The following is a 19,394-nucleotide window of genomic DNA, read 5'->3' on the forward strand; positions in this document are numbered from 1 at the left end:
GGAGAAAGGACAGTTCAGAATAAAGTGGAGCTCAAAGCATTCTTTCCATAACACATTCAGTCTGCTCTTATTAAAGGCACAAAACCTCAGAGACAGTCCAGCTCCTGTTTATGTTACTTGTCTCTTCCTTCCTTCAGTAGCGTTACAGCCATAGAAAAGAAACAGATGATATATACTGGATATGATAGAAGATGTCAAATGAGATACAGTAGAATTCAGGTTCTATGAGACTGATGGCACAAAATGTGAGAGTATGCAAAGACAAACACACCTCCACCAGTGTTTGTGCTTTTCACAGGGATTTCATGCCTCTGGATAAGACCTGGATTCGTCACACTTTCTTGGCACAGACAAATGGGAGAGGAGTCTGACAGTTCAGATCATCCCAGAATCTTCTACCTGTAAGTACCAACAGCATTGTAGTCAGTCAGTGCTACAGACCAAGACCTGAGACCTGAGACGTTCATGTTAACATGGTTTGTTTTATTATAGTGACATTTTGGTGATTTACCTTCAGTAGAAATTTGTAGACAGTTCTCATTGCCCTGATAGTTGTCAGGTTGTCCAATACCCCAGTTTGAGAAGTTAAAAGGTGTTCCATCAGTCCATCTCCACTTGCCCCCCTATAAAACAGAAGAGAATCAAATGTAGTGACGTGTTTCAGTGTCTGATGAAGACAAATCCAACCACAGGACACTGACTGTGTTTAGGGTTGATGGAGGGGACACAGAATAAGTCAGGAGAGACACATTCAGGCTGGTTTGAGCTACAAAGCCATGAATTAGTTGTTATGTGTCAACATCAGTCACCAAGAGTCAGTGATTATGTGAACAGTGCAGAAAGAGAATTCAATAGTTGTTCTTTAAAGAAGAACTTCATGACATCTGATAAAATGACTGAGTGTCTGATCTGAGTCAGTGTTGGTTTGGACTGAAGTTTGACAATGAGGAAGGAGAATCAACATTAGCAGTTTCTACCATAACACATGTCCATTGTTGTCAGCAGTCCAGTTGCATTGTGGGTAATGTAGGCTGTTCATTGTGATGGTGACAATGTGACATTAGGACAAAGCCAATATCAGCTGAGTATTTATCTGTTAGACTGAACTGGTGAATAGTTTACCTGTTGTGCATTAGTGCCTCCAATCCAGGCTGGTCCAGTCCCTTTCACGATATAAATCACATTCTGAACCACTTGATAATCAATGTCATGGTGCACAGATGCAAGGTTTCCACCCAGTGACTGGCAGTTTTTCTACAGTGCAGATAAACAGACAGTGGAGTCAGTAAAGAAGCAAAATGAGCTGAGTAGTAGGAAAACACCAAGGCAGGACAAGATGCCAGTGTTAAAGTGAACACAGACCAAATAAACAGTGTAGAATCATTGTGGACTGAATCCACATCACTCTGATTACCTCAGCATCAGGCCAGGTCATGGCTGTGGGAACAAAGATGTAGCAACGACCATAACTTAGTGTCCAACCACGAGGACACCTCTTCTCTCCTAAAGACAAGCCCCAAGAAATGAACATATTTACATAAATAAGTTATGTGTGTGTGTGTGTGGTGGAAATGACACAACCTTATATTTACATGTAAGTCTAGTCCGACTTCTTTTGAGTTTGGACTTCATCATAGTGTTGACTAGTGCTCCAAGGTTCTTTGACTTTATTCAAATAAATGTTTTTCTAGATACACAGAACAGTTCTAGTACAGGACCTTCAGTGGCCTTTGACATGAGCTGATCTTTACATATATATATATATATATATATATATATATATATATATATATAGATACACAACAGGATTTACATTTGAATGTAAAGCTGCAATATATAATATATACTCTATATATATTTGTTCTGTTCAACAATGGATTGTTGCTAAAAGAGACTAATATTCCAATGCAACTTATAGTCTGTGTATATATATACATTTATAACATCTGGATATCTATTCCATAAACATATACACACACAATATATAGTGTAGTAATACTCACCCTGAGCTGTGTCCAGAGCCAACAGGGCACAAAGAAGAGCAGCCAGAATCAGAGTCTTCATGGTGAAGATGATGCAGATGTTAAAGATGAGGCTGATATCTCTGTAGGGAACAGACCTGTAAAGACTGACAGCCTGTCAAAGACAAGACACCAGATGATCAGGGAGTTGGAGTCTCTGGTATTTATGTAGTGAAGCTGTTTGCTCAGAATAAATGTTCTTCAGCAACGCCCTGAATTAATTAAAAAAATTCACAGATAACGGCTGTTTGAGCCACCCAGTGCAAACGGCAGAGAGACACCACAAACCTTAAGGCCATAACGTCAAAGAATGTCCTAATGTGACTTTTACTGTGTTTATTAGTTCAGACGTGTCAGCAGGACAGACTGAACAGTGTAGACAGTTGTAGGCAGCAGAGATACAGCAAAAACCTTTCAAATCCCTTTTAAACAGATTGTTGCTGCTGATGTTGTGGATGTAAATAAAAGACAAAACCCAGCTGGTGGAGAATTTCTGGGTAAATGTTGATGGGAGCTGTAGTTTTTGCTCACACTAGCAGCATGTTAGCCTGCTACAATGCTGAACAAACATATTTATTATTCCACCTGCTCAGAATCAGCATGAACAAATGAAACATCACCTTGAGTCAACAGGCAGTTTTAAGGAAAACCAAACTCTGATCCAACCTTTGATCATGATCTGGGAGCTGTTTGGGGAACTGATGGTGGATCTTTGTTGGAGGAGGAAAAGCTGCAAATTCAGGACAGTGACATGACTAATCCAATGCAAACTGAAACAGGTCAGACTGTCTGTCTATAAACCAGTCATTTACCTAAAGTGATGTCAGTGTAACTGATGGGGCTGTTTGGCCTCACTGGTGTCACTGATCAGGTTTCAAGTCAAGCCAAAGAAAGATGGACTGTCAGGTGTCAGACATTAGTGACCTGCTAGTTACAGTGTCCACCAACCTTGGAATCCACCAACGTTCACCATCCAACCTGACAGAACTGGAGAGGATCTGCAAGGAAGAATGGCAGAGGATCCCCAAATCCAGGTGTGAAAAACTTGTTGCATCATTCCCAAGAAGACTCATGGCTGTACTAGCTCAAAAAGGTGCTTCTACTCAATACTGAGCACAGGGTCTGAATACTTATGACCATGTGATATTTCAGTTTTTCTTTTTTAATAAATTTGCAAAAATTTCTACATTTGTGTTTTTTTCTGTCAAGATGGGGTGCTGAGTGTACATTAATGAGAAATAAAATGAACTGTTTTGATTTTGGCAAATGGCTGCAATGACACAAAGAGTGAAAAATTTAAAGGGGTCTGAATACTTTCCGTACCCACTGTATTTTCCAGTCTGACAGTGGTGCCATATCTCAGTGAAATCTGTTTTATTTGTATTATTTACCTTTACATTGTGTAAAAATGTCATTAGAGGACAAAGCAACAGAATCTCAGAGCAGTGTGAAGTAGCAGGAAACTGTCATCTACAAATTTAGGTCTCAGATTAACAGAAAATAAACAGGTTTGAATAAAGAATCAAATATCCTTATGATAAAATCCGGAATTTCCAGTAAGACCTCTGCTTCAGGCTTTTGCTGTCTGAGATATTCACTAAATACTCCCTCGCTCTGGGCCATCTTCCTGATGTACTTATGGATCTTTGGTGATTCTTCTCAGATGGTGGCTATAATGCTCACCAGTCCTCGACCTCCTTCCGTCCTCTTAGTGTACGGTCTCAGGATGCTGGATTTGGGGTGAAACTCTCCATGCATTGTGAGGAGCTTCCTTGTCTTGACATCAGCAGCCTCTATCTCCTCTTTTGGCCAGCTTATTATACCAGCGGGGTATCCGATGCCCGGTAGGGCGTATGTGTTGATGGTTTGGACCTTGTTCTTCCCATTTAGCTGACTTCTTAGGACTTGATTTAATCTCTGTGGCTGCTTTACTTGCAGCTTCTTCTTGATTCCCATTTGCCTGTAGGATTCCAAGTTTCTTGTAGCTTCCCTCAACATGTGCTCTGCTGCCTTTTGGCAATTCAGTTCCTTCAGTCCTGACAACCCCTTCTCTCTCTGTTATCATCCGACCACACTTATCCAGTCCAAATGACATTCCAGTGTCATTGCTGTAGACCCTGGTGGTGTGGATCAGTGAGTCGATGTCTTTGATGTCTTTCTTGTAATCAATCCAGGCAGTGCACAGGTTGGTCAGTCTGGTCTTACAGGCTCAAGTGACTGCTTTATCTACCAGTAGTTGATGTTCTGCTCCCCTGGTGTTCTTCCCCTTTCCTTTCTGGGCCCTGCTCAATTATTCAGCCATGTTAGTGCTATGATGCCTGACAGGAGTTTCCATGTTGTGCAGAGACAGGTTATTGGATGGTAGTTGGATGGGACTGCTCATTGTGTGTTCTGGAGTTAATACAGGGTTTGGGAGCATGGGGATCCTTCAGGATCAAGACTGTTCTTCCTTCAGTTATCCTTTCAGGGTGAGTCCCATCTATTTGCAGCTGGTTCATTTGATCTGCCAGGCGCTCATGGAGTGGAGTTAGCTTCTTTAGACAGTAGGTGTGGATCATGTCAGTTCCTGGTGCTGATCAGTTCTTCATGCCTTGGTTTCCAAGTTTCCATATGTCCCCCATCCTCTTCATATAACCCCTTTCCTTGGGATTACTTATGTAGTAGTGTTCCAGCAGTTCTCTATTCTCTGCCCTCATCCATGAGTGTCATGTTTCAGTTGCCCACTTCATATCAGGCTGCCCTGGTTCCCCAGCACCTGACGCAGACCTTGTTGACCTGGGCATCGTCTGAGCCGGTATGATAATAATAATAATAATTATTATTATTTTATTCATAAGGTACTTGAAGAACAGCAAGAGCTGACACAAAGTGCCCTACACCAAAACAAACAGGAAACAAATATACATAAAATAAGAATTTTAAAAATAGGTTGAAATTTTTATAAAATAAAACAATAAAAAACAGTCCATAATCAATCCATCACGCCGGTCCAAAGGCTTGGGTATACAAATAGGTTTTGAGTTGTACTTTGAACATAACTAATGTAGGGGATTGTCTTTTGTGCAAAGGCAAATTGTTCCACAGCCTTGGGGCAGCAATAGAGAAAGCTCTATCTCCACGGAGCTTCCTCCTTGTTTTTGGCACGTCAAGAAGCAAAAGGTTGGCGGATCTAAGGGAGCGGCTAGGAGTATAAGGGTGAAGGCGTTCAGTAAGATAAGATGGGGCAAGGCATTTTTAAAGATTTAAAAACAAATAATAAAACCTTAAAATGAACCCTAAAAGACACTGGCAGCCAATTTTTTCGCGTTCCAGTTAAAAGACGAGCCACCGCATTTTGGACCAGCTGGAGACGTGAAAGGGATGCCTGACTAACCCCAACATACAGTGCATTACAATAGTCAAGGTGTGATGTAACAAAGGTATGCATTACTAGCTCAAAGTGCTGCCTTGACTCAGAGGTTGTAGTTTTGGCAAACGCCCTAAGTGGAAAAAACTGTATTTTGCTTATCAAATTTAAGATCTGTGCCCATTTTGAAGCCTTAATTAGTGACCAGTGCTCTAAGATGTGATGTCAAGGGGCCTGGATTCACACCAGAAGATTCACTGGAAGCACTAGAACCAACCAGCATTACTTCCGTCTTTGCCTCATTAAAGTGAAAAAAATTTAATGCCATCCAGCCTTTAATGTCATCAAGACATGCGAGCAAACGTGCAATTGAAAAACCCTCCTTTTAAACCTGGGTATCATCTGCATAACGATAGAACGATATGCCATGTTGTCTGAAGATGAAACCCTGAGGAAGCAAGTAGAGGGAAAAAAGCAAAGGCCCCAAAACTGAACCTTGGGGAACCCCAGACGACAGACAAGCAGAGGAGGATTCAAAGCTGGCAAGACCCACAGAGAAAGTTCTAGCTGCCAGGTAAGATCTAAACCACTCCAATGCAAGACCATGGATACCTACAACATCATGCAGGCGAGAAATCAAAATGTGGTGGTCAACTGTGTCAAAGGCAGCAGATAAATCAAGAAGAATAAGAACCACGAAATTGCCAGTATCAGAACAAATGAAAATATCATTAAAAACTTTAATTAAAGCTGACTCTGTGGTGTGGTTTGAAACCAGACTGAAAGATGTCTAGGATCTCATGCTCATCCAAAAACGCTTTCAATTGAGCATACACAACTTTTTCTAAAACCTTTGAAAAAAAAAACGGTAGTCCAGAAATAGATCTATAGTTAGCCAGCACAGATGGATCAAGACTAGGTTTCTTTATAAGCGGTTGCACTACCACATGTTTGAAATTAGAAGGAACAACACCAGACGATAGACTACTGTTAATAATGTTAAAGACCAATTTGCCTACACAGGGAAAAACTTCTTTAAAAAACCAGGAGGGAGCTGGATCGGTGGGGGAGCCTGAGGGATTAAGAGAGCAAACCACATTCCTCTAGCTGTGACATAGATATTGGTTGGAATTGAACAACTCCTGTGTTTCTATTGCTCATTTTTGTAATGAGGTAGGCCAGTAGCGTTATGGACCTTGCCTAAGGGCCCACACTAGTGGCACCCTGATCAGGACTTGAACCTCCCCAAATCCCGATCTTCTGTACCTGGTATCACTGATCAGGTTACAAGAAAATGTTTTTGTGAGGGATCATAGGTCAGTGAAAACAGTTTATTAGTTGTTGTGAAATAATTTCATTAGAGGACACAGCAACAGAATCTCAGAGCAGTGTGAAGTATCATGAAACTGTCATCTCCAGGTTTAAGTCTCAGATTAACAGAAAGGAGACTGATCTGACAAGTGAAGGTAAATGCTGCTCAAAGTCTAATCATGTATACCCACTTATTCCTAACCAGGGTCACAGGGATCTGCTGGAGCCAATCCGAGCTGACTTTTTTATCTTTAATAATATTGTAGATTCTGGTTTGCACAGATGAGGCCATGAGGGTTGAATCCAGATACTGTTCTCCTGAAATATGTTGATCTTGTGATCACGATGACATTTGATATTTGTGTAGGGAAATAGCTCAAAAAGCCTTTAGCCTCTAGTTTCTGCCAACACATGTCCTGAGAGGAGAAACGGTTCCAGCTGTTTTAACATGTTATTGAACTTTTTATTTGACTCCTGCAAATATTTTCTGTCAGGTGACATTAAAGTTTGCTCTGACTGTTTGTAATGAGCAGGTGACAGATCAGCTTTGGGCGACATGTGAGACTGATCCAGGGCGTTGTTGGACCAGAGACACTGAGTCTGTCTTCGTGGGAAGGCCTCCAGGTAGATAGGTAATAGGAACTTATCTGGTATGAGAGGCTCCAGTGGGATCTGACATCAGCTCATTTTGTCAACTAGTCAAAGTCCATTAATAACAACAGGCCTACAGATTCAATCACATAGAAATTTACAGCGAACACAATGTTTACGCTTCAAGAGACAATTAAATGTAATTTTTTGCAAATTGGTGTTTATACTGATAGTAGGGGCTCAAAGAGCAGGATCTGTGAAACCTTTAGTCTAATTCAGGGCGTTTCTGAAGAAGAAGATGTATGCTGAGTAAACAGCTTCACTACATAAATACCAGAGACTCCAACTCCGTGATCATCTGGTGTCTTGTCTTTGACAGGCTGTCAGTCTTTACAGGTCTGTTCCCTACAGAGATATCAGCCTCATCTTTAACATCTGCATCATCTTCACCATGAAGACTCTGATTCTGGCTGCTCTTCTTTGTGCCCTGTTGGCTCAGACCTCAGCTCAGCGTGAGTATTACTACACTATATATTGTGTGTATATGTGTTTATGGAATAGATATGATCGGTGACGGTACAGCAGTATGGATTGGAGGCACTGATGCACAACAGGTAAACTGTTCATGAGGACAGAAAAGTCCTCTGCTGATATAGGCTTTGTCCTAATGCTGTCCTTCATCATTTTATTCTATTCTGTTTTACAGGAGGGTAACTGGTACTGGGTTGATGGAACACCTTTCAGATACACAAACTGGGCTCCTGGACAACCTGACAACTATCAGGATGTTCAGCACTGCCTACAGATGAATTTTGGAGGTAAACCACAAAAACAGCACATTCTCTCTAGATACTGATGTGACCGTGGCCTCATTAGACAGTCTCAGGTCTCAGGTGCATGCTACTTCACACTGCTCTGAGATTCTGTTGCTGTGTCCTCTAATGAAAATATTTCACAACAACTAATAAACTGCTTTCACGGACCGATGATCCCTCACAAAAACATTTTCTTGAATCCTGATCCGTGACACCAGGTACAGAAGATCAGTGTTTGGGGGGGTTCAAGTCCTGACTAGGGTGCCACCAGTGTGGGCCCTTAGGCAAGGTCCTTAACACTACTGGCCTACATCATTACAAAAATGAGAACATGAGTCATACAGGCTCAGATGTTGCCCAGGTCAACAAGGTCTGCGTCAGGTGCTGGGGAACCAGGGCAGCCTGATATGAAGTGGGCTACTGGAACACGACACTCATGGACGAGGGCAGAGAATAGAAAACTGCTGGAACACTGCTACATAAGAAATCCCAGGGAAAGAGGTTATATGAAGAGGATGTGGGACATATGGAAACTTGGAAACCCAGGCATGAAGAACTGATCAGCACCAGGAACTGACATGATCCACACCTACTGTCTAAAGAAGCTAACTCCACTCCATGAGCACCTGGCAGATCAAATGAACCAGCTTCAGATAGATGGGACTCACCCTGAATGGATAACTGAAGGAAGGACAGTCTTGATCCTGAAGGACCCCCAAAAGGGGGCAGTCCCATCCAACTACCACCTAATAACCTGTCTCTGCACAACATGGAAACTCCTGTCAGGCATCATAGCAGCTAATACGAGTAAGCACATGGCTGAATACTTGAGCAGGGCCCAGAAAGGAATGGGGAAGAACACCAGGGGAGCAGAACACTGTAAGACCAGACTGACCAACCTGTGCACTGCATGGATTGATTACAAGAAAGACATCGAAGACATTGACTCACTGATCCACACCACCAGGGTCTACAGCAATGACACTGGAATGTCATTTGGACTGGATAAGTGTGGTCGGATGATAACAGAGAGAGAAAGGGTTGTCAGGACTGAAGAAACTGAATTGCCAAAAGGCAGCAGAGCAGATGTTGAGGGAAGCTACAAGAAACTTGGAATCCCACAGGCAAATGGGAATCAAGAAGAAGCCGCAAGTAAAGCAGCTACAGAGAGTAAAGCAAGTCCTAAGAAGTCAGCTAAATGGGAAGAACAAGGTCCAAGCCATCAACACCTACACCCTGCCGGGCATCGGATACCCTGCTGGTATAATAAGCTGGCCAAAAGAGGAGATAGAGGCTGCTGATGTCAAGACAAGGAAGCTCCTCACAATGCATGGAGAGTTTCACCCCAAATCCAGCATCCTGAGACTGTACACTAAGAGGACGGAAGGAGGTTGAGGACTGGTGAGCATTATAGCCACCATCTGAGAAGAATCACCAAAGATCCATCAGTACATCAGGAAGATTGTCCAGAGCGATGGAGTATTTAGTGAATATCTCAAACAGCAAAAGCCTGAAGCAGAGGTCTTACTGGAAATTCCTGATTTTATCATAAGGATATTTGATTCTTTATTCAAACCTGTTTATTTTCTGTTAATCTGAGACCTAAATTTGTAGATGACAGTTTCCTGCTACTTCACACTGCTCTGAGATTCTGTTGCTTTGTCCTCCAATGACATTTTTACACAATGTAAAGGTTAATAAATAAAACAGATTTCACTGAGATATGGCACCACTGTCAGACTGGAAAATACAGTGGGTACGGAAAGTATTCAGACCCCTTTAAATTTTTCACTCTTTGTGTCATTGCAGCCATTTGCCAAAATCAAAACAGTTCATTTTATTTCTCATTAATGTACACTCAGCACCCCATCTTGACAGAAAAAAACACAAATGTAGAAATGTTTGCAAATTTATTAACAGAGAAAAACTGAAATATCACATGGTCATAAGTATTCAGACCCTGTGCTCAGTATTGAGTAGAAGCACCTTTTGAGCTAGTACAGCCATGAGTCTTCTTGGGAATGATGCAACAAATTTTTCACATCTGGATTTGGGGATCCTCTGCCATTCTTCCTTGCAGATCCTCTCCAGTTCTGTCAGGTTGGATGGTGAACGTTGGTGGATTCCAAGGTTGGTGGACACCGTAATTAGCAGGTCACTAATGTCTGACACCTGACTGTCCATCTTTCTTTGGCTTGACTTGAAACCTGATCAGTGACACCAGTGAGACCAAACAGCCCCATCAGTTACACTGACATCACTTTAGGTAAATGACTGGTTTATAGACAGACAGTCTGACCTGTTTCAGTTTGGATTGGATTAGTTAGTGCTGACTAACACTGCAGGCCTGTTTGACTTAAGTTAATGTCACTGTCCTGAATTTGCAGCTTTTCCTCCTCCAACAAAGATCCACCATCAGTTCCCCAAACAGCTCCCAGATCATGATGAAAGGTTGGATCAGAGTTTGGTTTTCTTTAATACACATGACTGAACTAATAAACACTGAATAAAAGTCATAAATTGTTTCCCCTTAAGACATAATATAATATTTATTATTTTAATACTTATTTACTTATTGGTGCTTCACTGGGTGGCTCAAACAGCCGTTACCTGTGAATTTTTTTTAATTAATTCAGGGCGTTGCTGAAGAACATTTATGCTCAGCAAACAGCTTCACTACAAAAATACCAGAGACTCCAACTCCCTGATCATCTGGTGTCCTGTCTTTGACAGGCTGTCAGTCTTTACAGGTCTGTTCCCTACAGAGATATCAGCCTCATCTTTAACATCTGCATCATCTTCACCATGAAGACTCTGATTCTGGCTGCTCTTCTTTGTGCCCTGTTGGCTCTGGACACAGCTCAGGGTGAGTATTGTGGTTTATCCTGCACCCTGTGTGTGTATATGAAAATATATTTCATATTCATGTAAAACACATATATGCATGTATTGTATGTACAGCACTGTGTAAGTTTTAGGCACAAAAAGTAAAGTATGTTTTCAGAAATGATACTATAAATAGCTATTTTAGAATTATTTTATAGTGGTTTTCTCTCATTTCAGTTTCTGTGAATCAATTTTTCCTCAGTTTGTGGATTTTTGTAAGTTTTTTAGTAATTTTATTGACTTTCTAATGAAAGGCTAACAGCCCCATTATGGTTCTCTGGTCTAGGGGCCCCTGAGACACTCTGGGCCCCTGAGAACCTGCTGAGACAGACATGTTCAGTAATCCATCCATGAACTAAAGTTCCTAACACTTGTACAAGATTCAGTTCTCTGCTCAAGAAAATGAAACGTTACTTCTGGTTGATGCCTCATTGACCCCAACTATAAAACGTACAGATTCTGTTATTGGAGTTTTAACACTCTGTAAGAGTTAGACCTCTGAAGTTTACCTGACCCCATGAATTTACTACAAATTATACTGCACACTTCTACCTGTTGAATCACTTCAAGGCACCAAATGGATTTATACTTCATACAGTACTTCTATAAAACATGAAATACATCCTGAATTGTCTTTATGGTCATTTCTCTATTTTATCACTTTCATCAAAGGTGCTGCCCCAAAACAACAAACATGGAAGTGAAAAATTCATGAACAGCGTCTTTCTGGGATACATGGAAGAGGTTTAACTTCAATGCAAACTCAATGATATGTGTTTGTCTTTGCTTCTCTTCAGGCCAGTGTGGAGACAAACCAGCTTGTCCCTCTGGTTGGACTGAGTACAAAGACCGTTGCTTCTTCTATGTTCCCAAACTCACGTCCTGGCCTGATGCTCAGGTAATCAGAGTGATGTGGATTCAGTCCACAATGATTCTACACTGTTTATTTGGTCTGTGTTCACTTTAACACTGGCATCTATTCCTGCCTTGGTGTTTTCCTACTACTCAGCTCATTTTGCTTCTTTACTGACTCCACTGTCTGTTTATCTGCACTGTAGAAAAACTGCCAGTCCCTGGGTGCAAACCTTGCATCTGTGCGTGACAAAGACGAATATGCGGCTATTCAGAATGTGATACTCTCTGCCAGCAAAGACAGTAAAAAAGCATGGATTGGAGGCTCTGATGCACAACAGGTAACAGATTCTGACACTTTACACTCATATACTATCGTCTGCCTCATAATGAACCGCCCACATTAACCACTATGCCACTCAGGTGTGTTATGGTAGTTGAAGGTAACGTAGGTATAAGTCCTGCTATCCAGGGTCACAGGGGGCTAAGGTCTCCAGGTGGGTCTGAACTTGTTCAGCTTCATCCTGTCAGAAGCTGATGACAGAGACACAACCCACTGTTGTCTCTGAGCAGCTGCAGCCCTCATCATCTGTCCTGCTCTTTGTTTTGGTTCCTGACACATGTGGAGCTGTGGCTCTTGATTTGTCGTCTGCTTTACCTCACAGTCACGTCACTCACAGTGTGTCACCGGCGACAGCGTTGTACTTGGTCTGTGCTTTTAACAGCTATTGTAACTGTGTATCCAGAGAACGTCTTTCTCAAAGACAGATTTAAAAAGTCACACTGAGGCTGTATGTCTGTGCCAGCCAGCCAAGTTACGCTATGCATGCTGGGACACCATACATCAACCACAGGGGGATGCCTGGAGCAAAGCACCCTGGGTAAAGGAAAACTGGCTGGTTACCTTATCTGTTCTATTGTTCTACTGTGTGTGTTCTGGTTGTGAACTGTTCATTGTGTGTTCTGGAGTTAATACAGGGGTTTGGGAGCATGTGTGTCGTGTTTTGGGGAGATGGGTTAGTGGCACCGTAAGTGTGGAGGATTGTTGTGGGAGGGACCTCCCTGATGATGGTGGCCTTTAGGGAGAGGGAGTTTGTTATGCTGAGTTGTGGAGCTAATAAAGGTGAATATAGGTATGTGCAGTGTGTGTACACTCATCAAACACAAAGAAGTAGTGTGTGTGTGTGTGTGTGTCTCCTTAGCTATCTAGCTGCAGTCTAGGTAGACCTGTCAGATTGCTGCAATACAAAATACTATGCTGTTCTGTTGTTCCAGAAGGGTTCATGGTTCTGGGCTGATGGAACACCTTTCAGATACACAAACTGGTCTCCTGGACAGCCTGATAACAAGGATGGCAATCAGAACTGCATTCAAATGAACTTTGGAGGTAACTCACCAAACTTTGGTAATAGACAATCTGTCTATATACTGATGTGACCATGGCCTCAATAGACAGTCTCAGGTCTTGGTCTGTAGCACTGACTGACTCACATGTTGTTGGTACTTACAGCTAAGAAGCTCTGGGATGATGGAGACTGTAACCGTGGTAACCCATCTGTCTGCTCTAAGAGGCTGTTCTGATCCCAGGTCTGATCCAGAGTCATGAAATCCCTGTGAAAAGCACAAACAAAATAAAAGTATTGAAACCACCTGCTCTGTGTTTGTGGATCCTGTTTGTGCTACAGATAATCTCCTTCTTGCATCACACTGGCTTATGTCTAAAAGTGACTTTGACAAAGAGTAAAACAAAAGGATTTGCCTTCCCATGTAATCCTGTTTATTAGGGATTTTTCTACCAGTAAAGTACATGTAACATTTCTTTTTCTACAGAAAGTCAAAGAAACAGCGTCATGTTTAAAAAGTGAAACCCAGGCCACAATCAGTAAGATTGACAGTAGGATTTCAAAGCTTAAAAATCAATTTAAAACGTGTCAAATCTGGTTTTGAAACAGAAAAACAGATCAAACATTTGAAAATTAGATTTAAATGTGTGAAGAAATGTCTTTGTTACTGTCTGTGTTAAAAATGTGTCCAGCTGCTGTTCCAAAGCTGTCCCTCTTCACGGTTAGAATCCAGGTGGAATTACTCATGTCCAGTAAACACGTCTAAACAAGTTTGCTCTGACTGTTTGCAATGAGCAGGTGACAGATCAGCTTTGGGCGACATGTGAAACTGATCCAGGGCGTTGTTGGACCAGAGACACTGAGTCTGTCTTCGTGGGAAAGCATTATAAATGTGATGGAAGTTTTCCTCTTCATGAGCTTGTGCAAATTTCCATAACAGAAAAAGTTTACTCAACATCAGTGATCTCAACATCTTCATCTGTGTGTTTCTCTTCCTCTGTAGTTGGATATTTCCCCCTGATGAAGTTAACACAGTGACGTCGTGTGGACAGGTGCGTGTACTGCAGGCTGTACAGCAGGTACAACAACATACATGCTGAAGCTAAATCAGCATCAATACAGCTTTTATTATAAAGTTGGCCTCAGTGCCATGTGGTGGTTTTATGGCTGTACTCTAGGAGGCTGTGGCCTTACATGTCAGTGTGATATTTCTGCTGACCTGAAAACTGTTTAACACCATAGTTACAGTTCACAGTTGAACAGGTTTGGAATCATTTGTCATTATGTTCAGTATTATAGTAGAGGATTTTGACAGAACAGGAGCTATAACATAGAGTCATAGACCACATTGATTTAATGCTTGACATTTTTATTTTTGCTCTAAAGGAAAAAGGACAGTTCAGAATAAAGTGGAGCTCAAAGCATTCTTTCCATAACACATTCAGTCTGCTCTTATTAAAGGCACAAAACCTCAGAGACAGTCCAGCTCCTGTTTATGTTACTTGTCTCTTCCTTCCTTCAGTAGCGTTACAGCCATAGAAAAGAAACAGATGATATATACTGGATATGATAGAAGATGTCAAATGAGATACAGTAGAATTCAGGTTCTATGAGACTGATGGCACAAAATGTGAGAGTATGCAAAGACAAACACACCTCCACCAGTGTTTGTGCTTTTCACAGGGATTTCATGCCTCTGGATCAGACCTGGGATCAGTACATGTTCTTGATACAGACAGATGGGAGAGGAGTCTGACAGTTCACATCATTCCAGAACCATCTACCTGTAAGTACCAACAACATGTGAGTCAGTCAGTGCTACAGACCAAGACCTGAGACCTGAGACGTTCACGTTAATATGATTTGTTTTATTATAGTGACATTTTGGTGATTTACCATCAGTAGAAATCCGTAGACAGTCCTCATTACCCTGATAGTCGTCAGGTTCTCCAGGAGCCCAGTTTGTGTATGTGAGAGGTGTTCCATCAGTCCATCTCCACTTGCCCTCCTATAAAACAGAAGAGAATCAAATGTAGTGACGTGTTTCAGTGTCTGATGAAGACAAATCCAACCACAGGACACTGACTGTGTTTAGGGTTGATGGAGGGGACACAGAATAAGTCAGGAGAGACACATTCAGGCTGGTTTGAGCTACAAAGCCATGAATTAGTTGTTATGTGTCAACATCAGTCACCAAGAGTCAGTGATTATGTGAACAGTGCAGAAAGAGAATTCAATAGTTGTTCTTTAAAGAAGAACTTCATGACATCTGATAAAATGACTGAGTGTCTGATCTGAGTCAGTGTTGGTTTGGACTGAAGTTTGACAATGAGGAAGGAGAATCAACATTAGCAGTTTCTACCATAACACATGTCCATTGTTGTCAGCAGTCCAGTTGCATTGTGGGTAATGTAGGCTGTTCATTGTGATGGTGACAATGTGACATTAGGACAAAGCCAATATCAGCTGAGTATTTATCTGTCAGACTGTCCTTATGAACAGTTTACCTGTTGTGCATCAGTGCCTCCAATCCATGCTGCTTTACTTTGACCAATCAAATTCTGAAAGGCCCCATTCTCCTGAGAATCACGCACAGGTGCAAGGTTTGCATCCATGGACTGGCAGTTTTTCTACAGTGCAGATAAACAGACAGTGGAGTCAGTAAAGAAACAAAATAAGCTGAGTAGTAGGAAAACACCAAGGCAGGAATAGATGCCAGTGTTAAAGTGAACACAGACCAAATAAACAGTGTAGAATCATTGTGGACTGAATCCACATCACTCTTATTACCTGAGCAGCAGCCCAGGTCATGGCTCTGGGAACAAAGATGTAGCAACGGAATTTAATTCTTGTCCAACCCCACTCACAAAGAGGTGCGAAGAATCCTGAAGACAAACAAAATGCATAATGTTGAGTTTTGCATGAATTTGAATTAACCTTTCTGTTTCCGGTGAAGATACTAAGAATAAACTTTCCCTTTGAGTATTAGAGTATTGTCACATTTCTTCCTGTCACTCACTAAAACTCATTATGTACGTATTATTAAACTTTTTAATCACCAGAACATCCTGTCAGCATCATTTGCAGAGACACAACAGGTGGGAAGACATCATATTGATCCATTTCATATCTGTGTTGGGCTCTAGGAAACTACACATGGAGCGATTCAAAGTGTCACACGTTTTTACAGCAGTATTTGCGGTGACTTAGCTGTGGTTTTGTTTTGCGTAGTGATGGGCAAGTGAAGCCTCATGAAGCCCTGAGGCTTTCCTGACAATCGTGCCAAAAAAGATTCAAAGCTTCGAGACTTCAGTGACGGTGACATCTGGTGGACAACTGAAGCCATAGCAACCTGTAAAGAGCACGAATGAAGCACTGGCACTGTTTCAATCCCATGACAGCAATAAAAGTTCAGACCTCTTGAGATCAAAATGATCCCAAACTTTAGAACGCTTATTGGTGGGACTCGCCGTGAAACTTGCCAAAATACTCTCACTCTCACTCTCCAAATCCTGAAGCAGAATGACGCATGTTATATAGGTGGTATGGCACCAAACCACTCAAATCTGTCAAACCTGTCAAGCTGTCATTGACTCAGAATGCATTGAAACGCCATGAGCCAATGACACACACTGAAAGACTATGAGCCAATGACACACACTGAAAGACTATGAGCCAATGACACACACTGAAAGACTATGAGCCAATGACACACACTGAAAGACTATGAGCCAATGAAAAGCTTTGAAACATTCGAAGCGATGTAGCGCGAAGCAAAACAGCGATGACGTTCGAAGCTTCGAACATCATCAGTCACGTGACACTGGTGTTTCGATACAAGCTCTGACACAGTGTTTTGAATCACTCCGCTTCAGGAAGAGTGACACAAGCTCCGAAGCCTCGGTATCATTTGCCCATCACTAGTTTTGCGTCAAGAATGCAGTGGTTTTAATCCTGTGCTGGGCTAACGCTAAAAATAATCCAAAGTGCAGTCCCTCTTTCTGCCACCGGGTGTCACAAAATTTATCCTGTTTGTGGACGCTGAAATACACAGGTGCTGCCGCAGATAAATAATTCTAGTCTGTTACACCAGGTTTCAAAGGTCTATTAACCATGGAGACAACACCATAAGTTACTAAATTAGTAAACACTACATACAGTTTGCTGGAAAATTGTCAGCTGGGCTTCAGTAAAAGACCACATGGAGAGAGGAGACAAGAGGTTTAAGGGTACTATTGCACTGTCCATTTTGAGTCAAAGACAACTGACAGCTGATACTGCTGTGGCTGCAGATGACAGTCTATAATGTACTGTATGTTACTGTCCTTTCTCACTTGGTAAATCTTAGTGAATTCCCAAAAATGAACAATTCACTGAAAAGATGTGAATCACCTTTTGACGAGTGCATTTACATTTGAATATACGTAAGTAAAGTTTATTTATATAGAATCTTTCACAGATAAAAATCACAAAGTGCTTCACAATAAAATGCAAAGTAAAATCATATAAGTGCTTAAATAAAGGAAACACACTTTCAGATAAATGTAAAGATTCATTAAACATATAAAAACAGACAGACGTAGAGCCATAGTCTAACTAATGTAAAGCTCCAGCCTGGTCCACACTGACGCAGTCTCTCACAGAATACTATCATTCCTGGTCTATAAGTTTTGCTTTTTATTGTTCTCAGGTTTGTCCTGCAACTTATGTGTTTATTTACTGTAATTCTGTTGAGTAGTCACTAACGTTAGAATACACTCTTGGCATTATCATGAAGATAATACTGTACCACTGACAAAGTCAAGACATTTCTGTTCATGTTAAGCTCTGACTCCTAGTGTAACACAAGTGAACATGTTGCCCAGAAGAAACAGCTATACTGTAGACTTCAAAGTGAAGTAAATAAAGTCTGGTTTCTGTTCAGCAAGGCTGTTTTTGCTAAAAATGACTAATATTCAGGTACAACTTATAGTCCATAAAATACGGTACAGTAAACCCTCCAAATTTTCGGGGGTTACGTTCATTTTTATAGTTTAAACCCTAAATATGCCCCAAGACATGCTCTCAAAACACTTTCATTTAATTTCATACTCAGCTTAATACATTAGTAGTAAATAAATTAGTGACCTAATTAGTAAATTATATTGTTCTTAATAATTTAGCGTTAAAACGCATGAAAAATTCTATATTGCCACGAAAAAATACATAGACATATTTGCGGTTTCTGTGAAATTGTGGGGGTTTCCGTGAACAGTTATTAGTTAGGTTCCAAGGAAAAATCTGCAAACTCTGAACCACTTCGTTGGGGTACACTACATATTCATTTACAAAATATGGGAATGTATTACATACACATATATACACACAAAATGCCCAAGATATAGTGTAGTAATACTCACCCTGAGCTGAGGTCTGAGCCAACAGGGCACAAAGAAGAGCAGCCAGAATCAGAGTCTTCATGGTGAAGATGATGCAGATGTTAAAGATGAGGCTGATATCTCTGTAGGGAACAGACCTGTAAAGACTGACAGCCTGTCAAAGACAAGACACCAGATGATCAGTCACTGGTATTTATTTAGTGAGACTGTTTGCTGAGCATCTTCATCTTCAGCAACGCCCAATTTTTCAGTTTCCTGTAAGTAAATAAGTCTCAAAATAAAAAATATTCTATTGTCTTGACGGGGAAACATTATGTTCCCTGAGATAAAATTCAACATACTCCAGTGTAAGACAGAACATCACAATCCTTAAGGCCATAACATCAAAGAACGTCCTAATGTGACTTTTACTGTGTTTATTAGTTCAGACGTGTCAGCAGGACAGACTGAACAGTGTAGACAGTTGTAGGCAGCAGAGATACAACAAAAACCTTTCAAATCTCTTGTAACAGATTGTTGCTGCTGATGTTGTGGATGTAAATAAAAGACAAAACCCAGCTGGTGGAGAATTTCTGGGTAAATGTTGATGGGAGCTGTAGTTTTTGCTCACACTAGCAGCATGTTAGCCTGCTACAATGCTGAACAAACATATTTATTATTCCACCTGCTCAGAATCAGCATGAACAAATGAAACATCACCTTGAGTCAACAGGCAGTTTTAAGGAAAACCAAACTCTGATCCAACCTTTGATCATGATCTGGGAGCTGTTTGGGGAACTGATGGTGGATCTTTGTTGGAGGAGGAAAAGCTGCAAATTCAGGACAGTGACATGACTAATCCAATGCAAACT

The 19,394-nt window shown here is 41.3% G+C and overlaps 3 protein-coding genes across 4 annotated transcripts; 1 reads left to right on the top strand and 2 right to left on the bottom strand.

Annotated features, from left to right (window-relative positions):
• Positions 1 to 301: 301 nt before the first annotated feature.
• On the bottom strand, positions 302 to 2,081 carry LOC113141502 (ladderlectin-like). The gene is made up of 5 exons (XM_026325956.1): positions 2,004 to 2,081; positions 1,415 to 1,503; positions 1,123 to 1,254; positions 512 to 623; positions 302 to 399 (listed from the first exon to the last, which is right to left on the bottom strand). Exons 1-5 carry the CDS (start codon positions 2,062 to 2,064, stop codon positions 332 to 334), a joined length of 462 nt encoding a protein of 153 aa, XP_026181741.1. The 5' UTR covers positions 2,065 to 2,081; the 3' UTR covers positions 302 to 331.
• A 5,549-nt stretch (positions 2,082 to 7,630) lies between these two features.
• On the top strand, positions 7,631 to 13,473 carry LOC113141346 (ladderlectin-like). Of its 2 annotated transcripts, none has more exons than XM_026325714.1 (5): positions 7,631 to 7,781; positions 11,768 to 11,868; positions 12,029 to 12,163; positions 13,098 to 13,209; positions 13,333 to 13,473. In XM_026325714.1, exons 1-5 carry the CDS (start codon positions 7,721 to 7,723, stop codon positions 13,401 to 13,403), a joined length of 480 nt encoding a protein of 159 aa, XP_026181499.1. In that variant the 5' UTR covers positions 7,631 to 7,720; the 3' UTR covers positions 13,404 to 13,473. The 2 variants fall into 2 exon arrangements, with proteins under 2 accessions (XP_026181499.1, XP_026181490.1); XM_026325705.2 differs by lacking the exon at positions 7,631 to 7,781 and adding an exon at positions 10,770 to 10,950.
• A 1,276-nt stretch (positions 13,474 to 14,749) lies between these two features.
• Positions 14,750 to 18,714, bottom strand: LOC113141509 (ladderlectin-like). The gene is made up of 5 exons (XM_026325968.1): positions 18,565 to 18,714; positions 15,956 to 16,050; positions 15,673 to 15,795; positions 15,062 to 15,173; positions 14,750 to 14,949 (listed from the first exon to the last, which is right to left on the bottom strand). The coding sequence occupies exons 1-5, from the start codon at positions 18,623 to 18,625 to the stop codon at positions 14,879 to 14,881; spliced, it is 462 nt and encodes a 153-aa protein (XP_026181753.1). The 5' UTR covers positions 18,626 to 18,714; the 3' UTR covers positions 14,750 to 14,878.
• Between the last annotated feature and the right edge of the window lie 680 nt (positions 18,715 to 19,394).

Source organism: Mastacembelus armatus, chromosome 18, assembly GCF_900324485.2.
Source record: "Mastacembelus armatus chromosome 18, fMasArm1.2, whole genome shotgun sequence".
NCBI lineage: Eukaryota > Metazoa > Chordata > Actinopteri > Synbranchiformes > Mastacembelidae > Mastacembelus > Mastacembelus armatus.

Coding starts and splice junctions, on each gene's coding strand:
- LOC113141346 (XM_026325714.1), top strand. CDS start 7,721: ATGAAGACTCTGATTCTGGCTGCTCTTCTTTGTGCCCTGTTGGCTCAG. Junction 12,164..13,097: donor GAGGCTCTGATGCACAACAG/GTAACAGATTCT, acceptor CTGTTGTTCCAG/AAGGGTTCATGGTTCTGGGC. Junction 13,210..13,332: donor CATTCAAATGAACTTTGGAG/GTAACTCACCAA, acceptor TGGTACTTACAG/CTAAGAAGCTCTGGGATGAT.
- LOC113141502 (XM_026325956.1), bottom strand. CDS start 2,064: ATGAAGACTCTGATTCTGGCTGCTCTTCTTTGTGCCCTGTTGGCTCTG. Junction 1,255..1,414: donor TGACCTGGCCTGATGCTGAG/GTAATCAGAGTG, acceptor TCTGCACTGTAG/AAAAACTGCCAGTCACTGGG. Junction 624..1,122: donor GAGGCACTAATGCACAACAG/GTAAACTATTCA, acceptor TCTGTTTTATAG/GGGGGCAAGTGGAGATGGAC.
- LOC113141509 (XM_026325968.1), bottom strand. CDS start 18,625: ATGAAGACTCTGATTCTGGCTGCTCTTCTTTGTGCCCTGTTGGCTCAG. Junction 15,796..15,955: donor TGACCTGGGCTGCTGCTCAG/GTAATAAGAGTG, acceptor TCTGCACTGTAG/AAAAACTGCCAGTCCATGGA. Junction 14,950..15,061: donor TCTACGGATTTCTACTGATG/GTAAATCACCAA, acceptor TGGTACTTACAG/GTAGATGGTTCTGGAATGAT.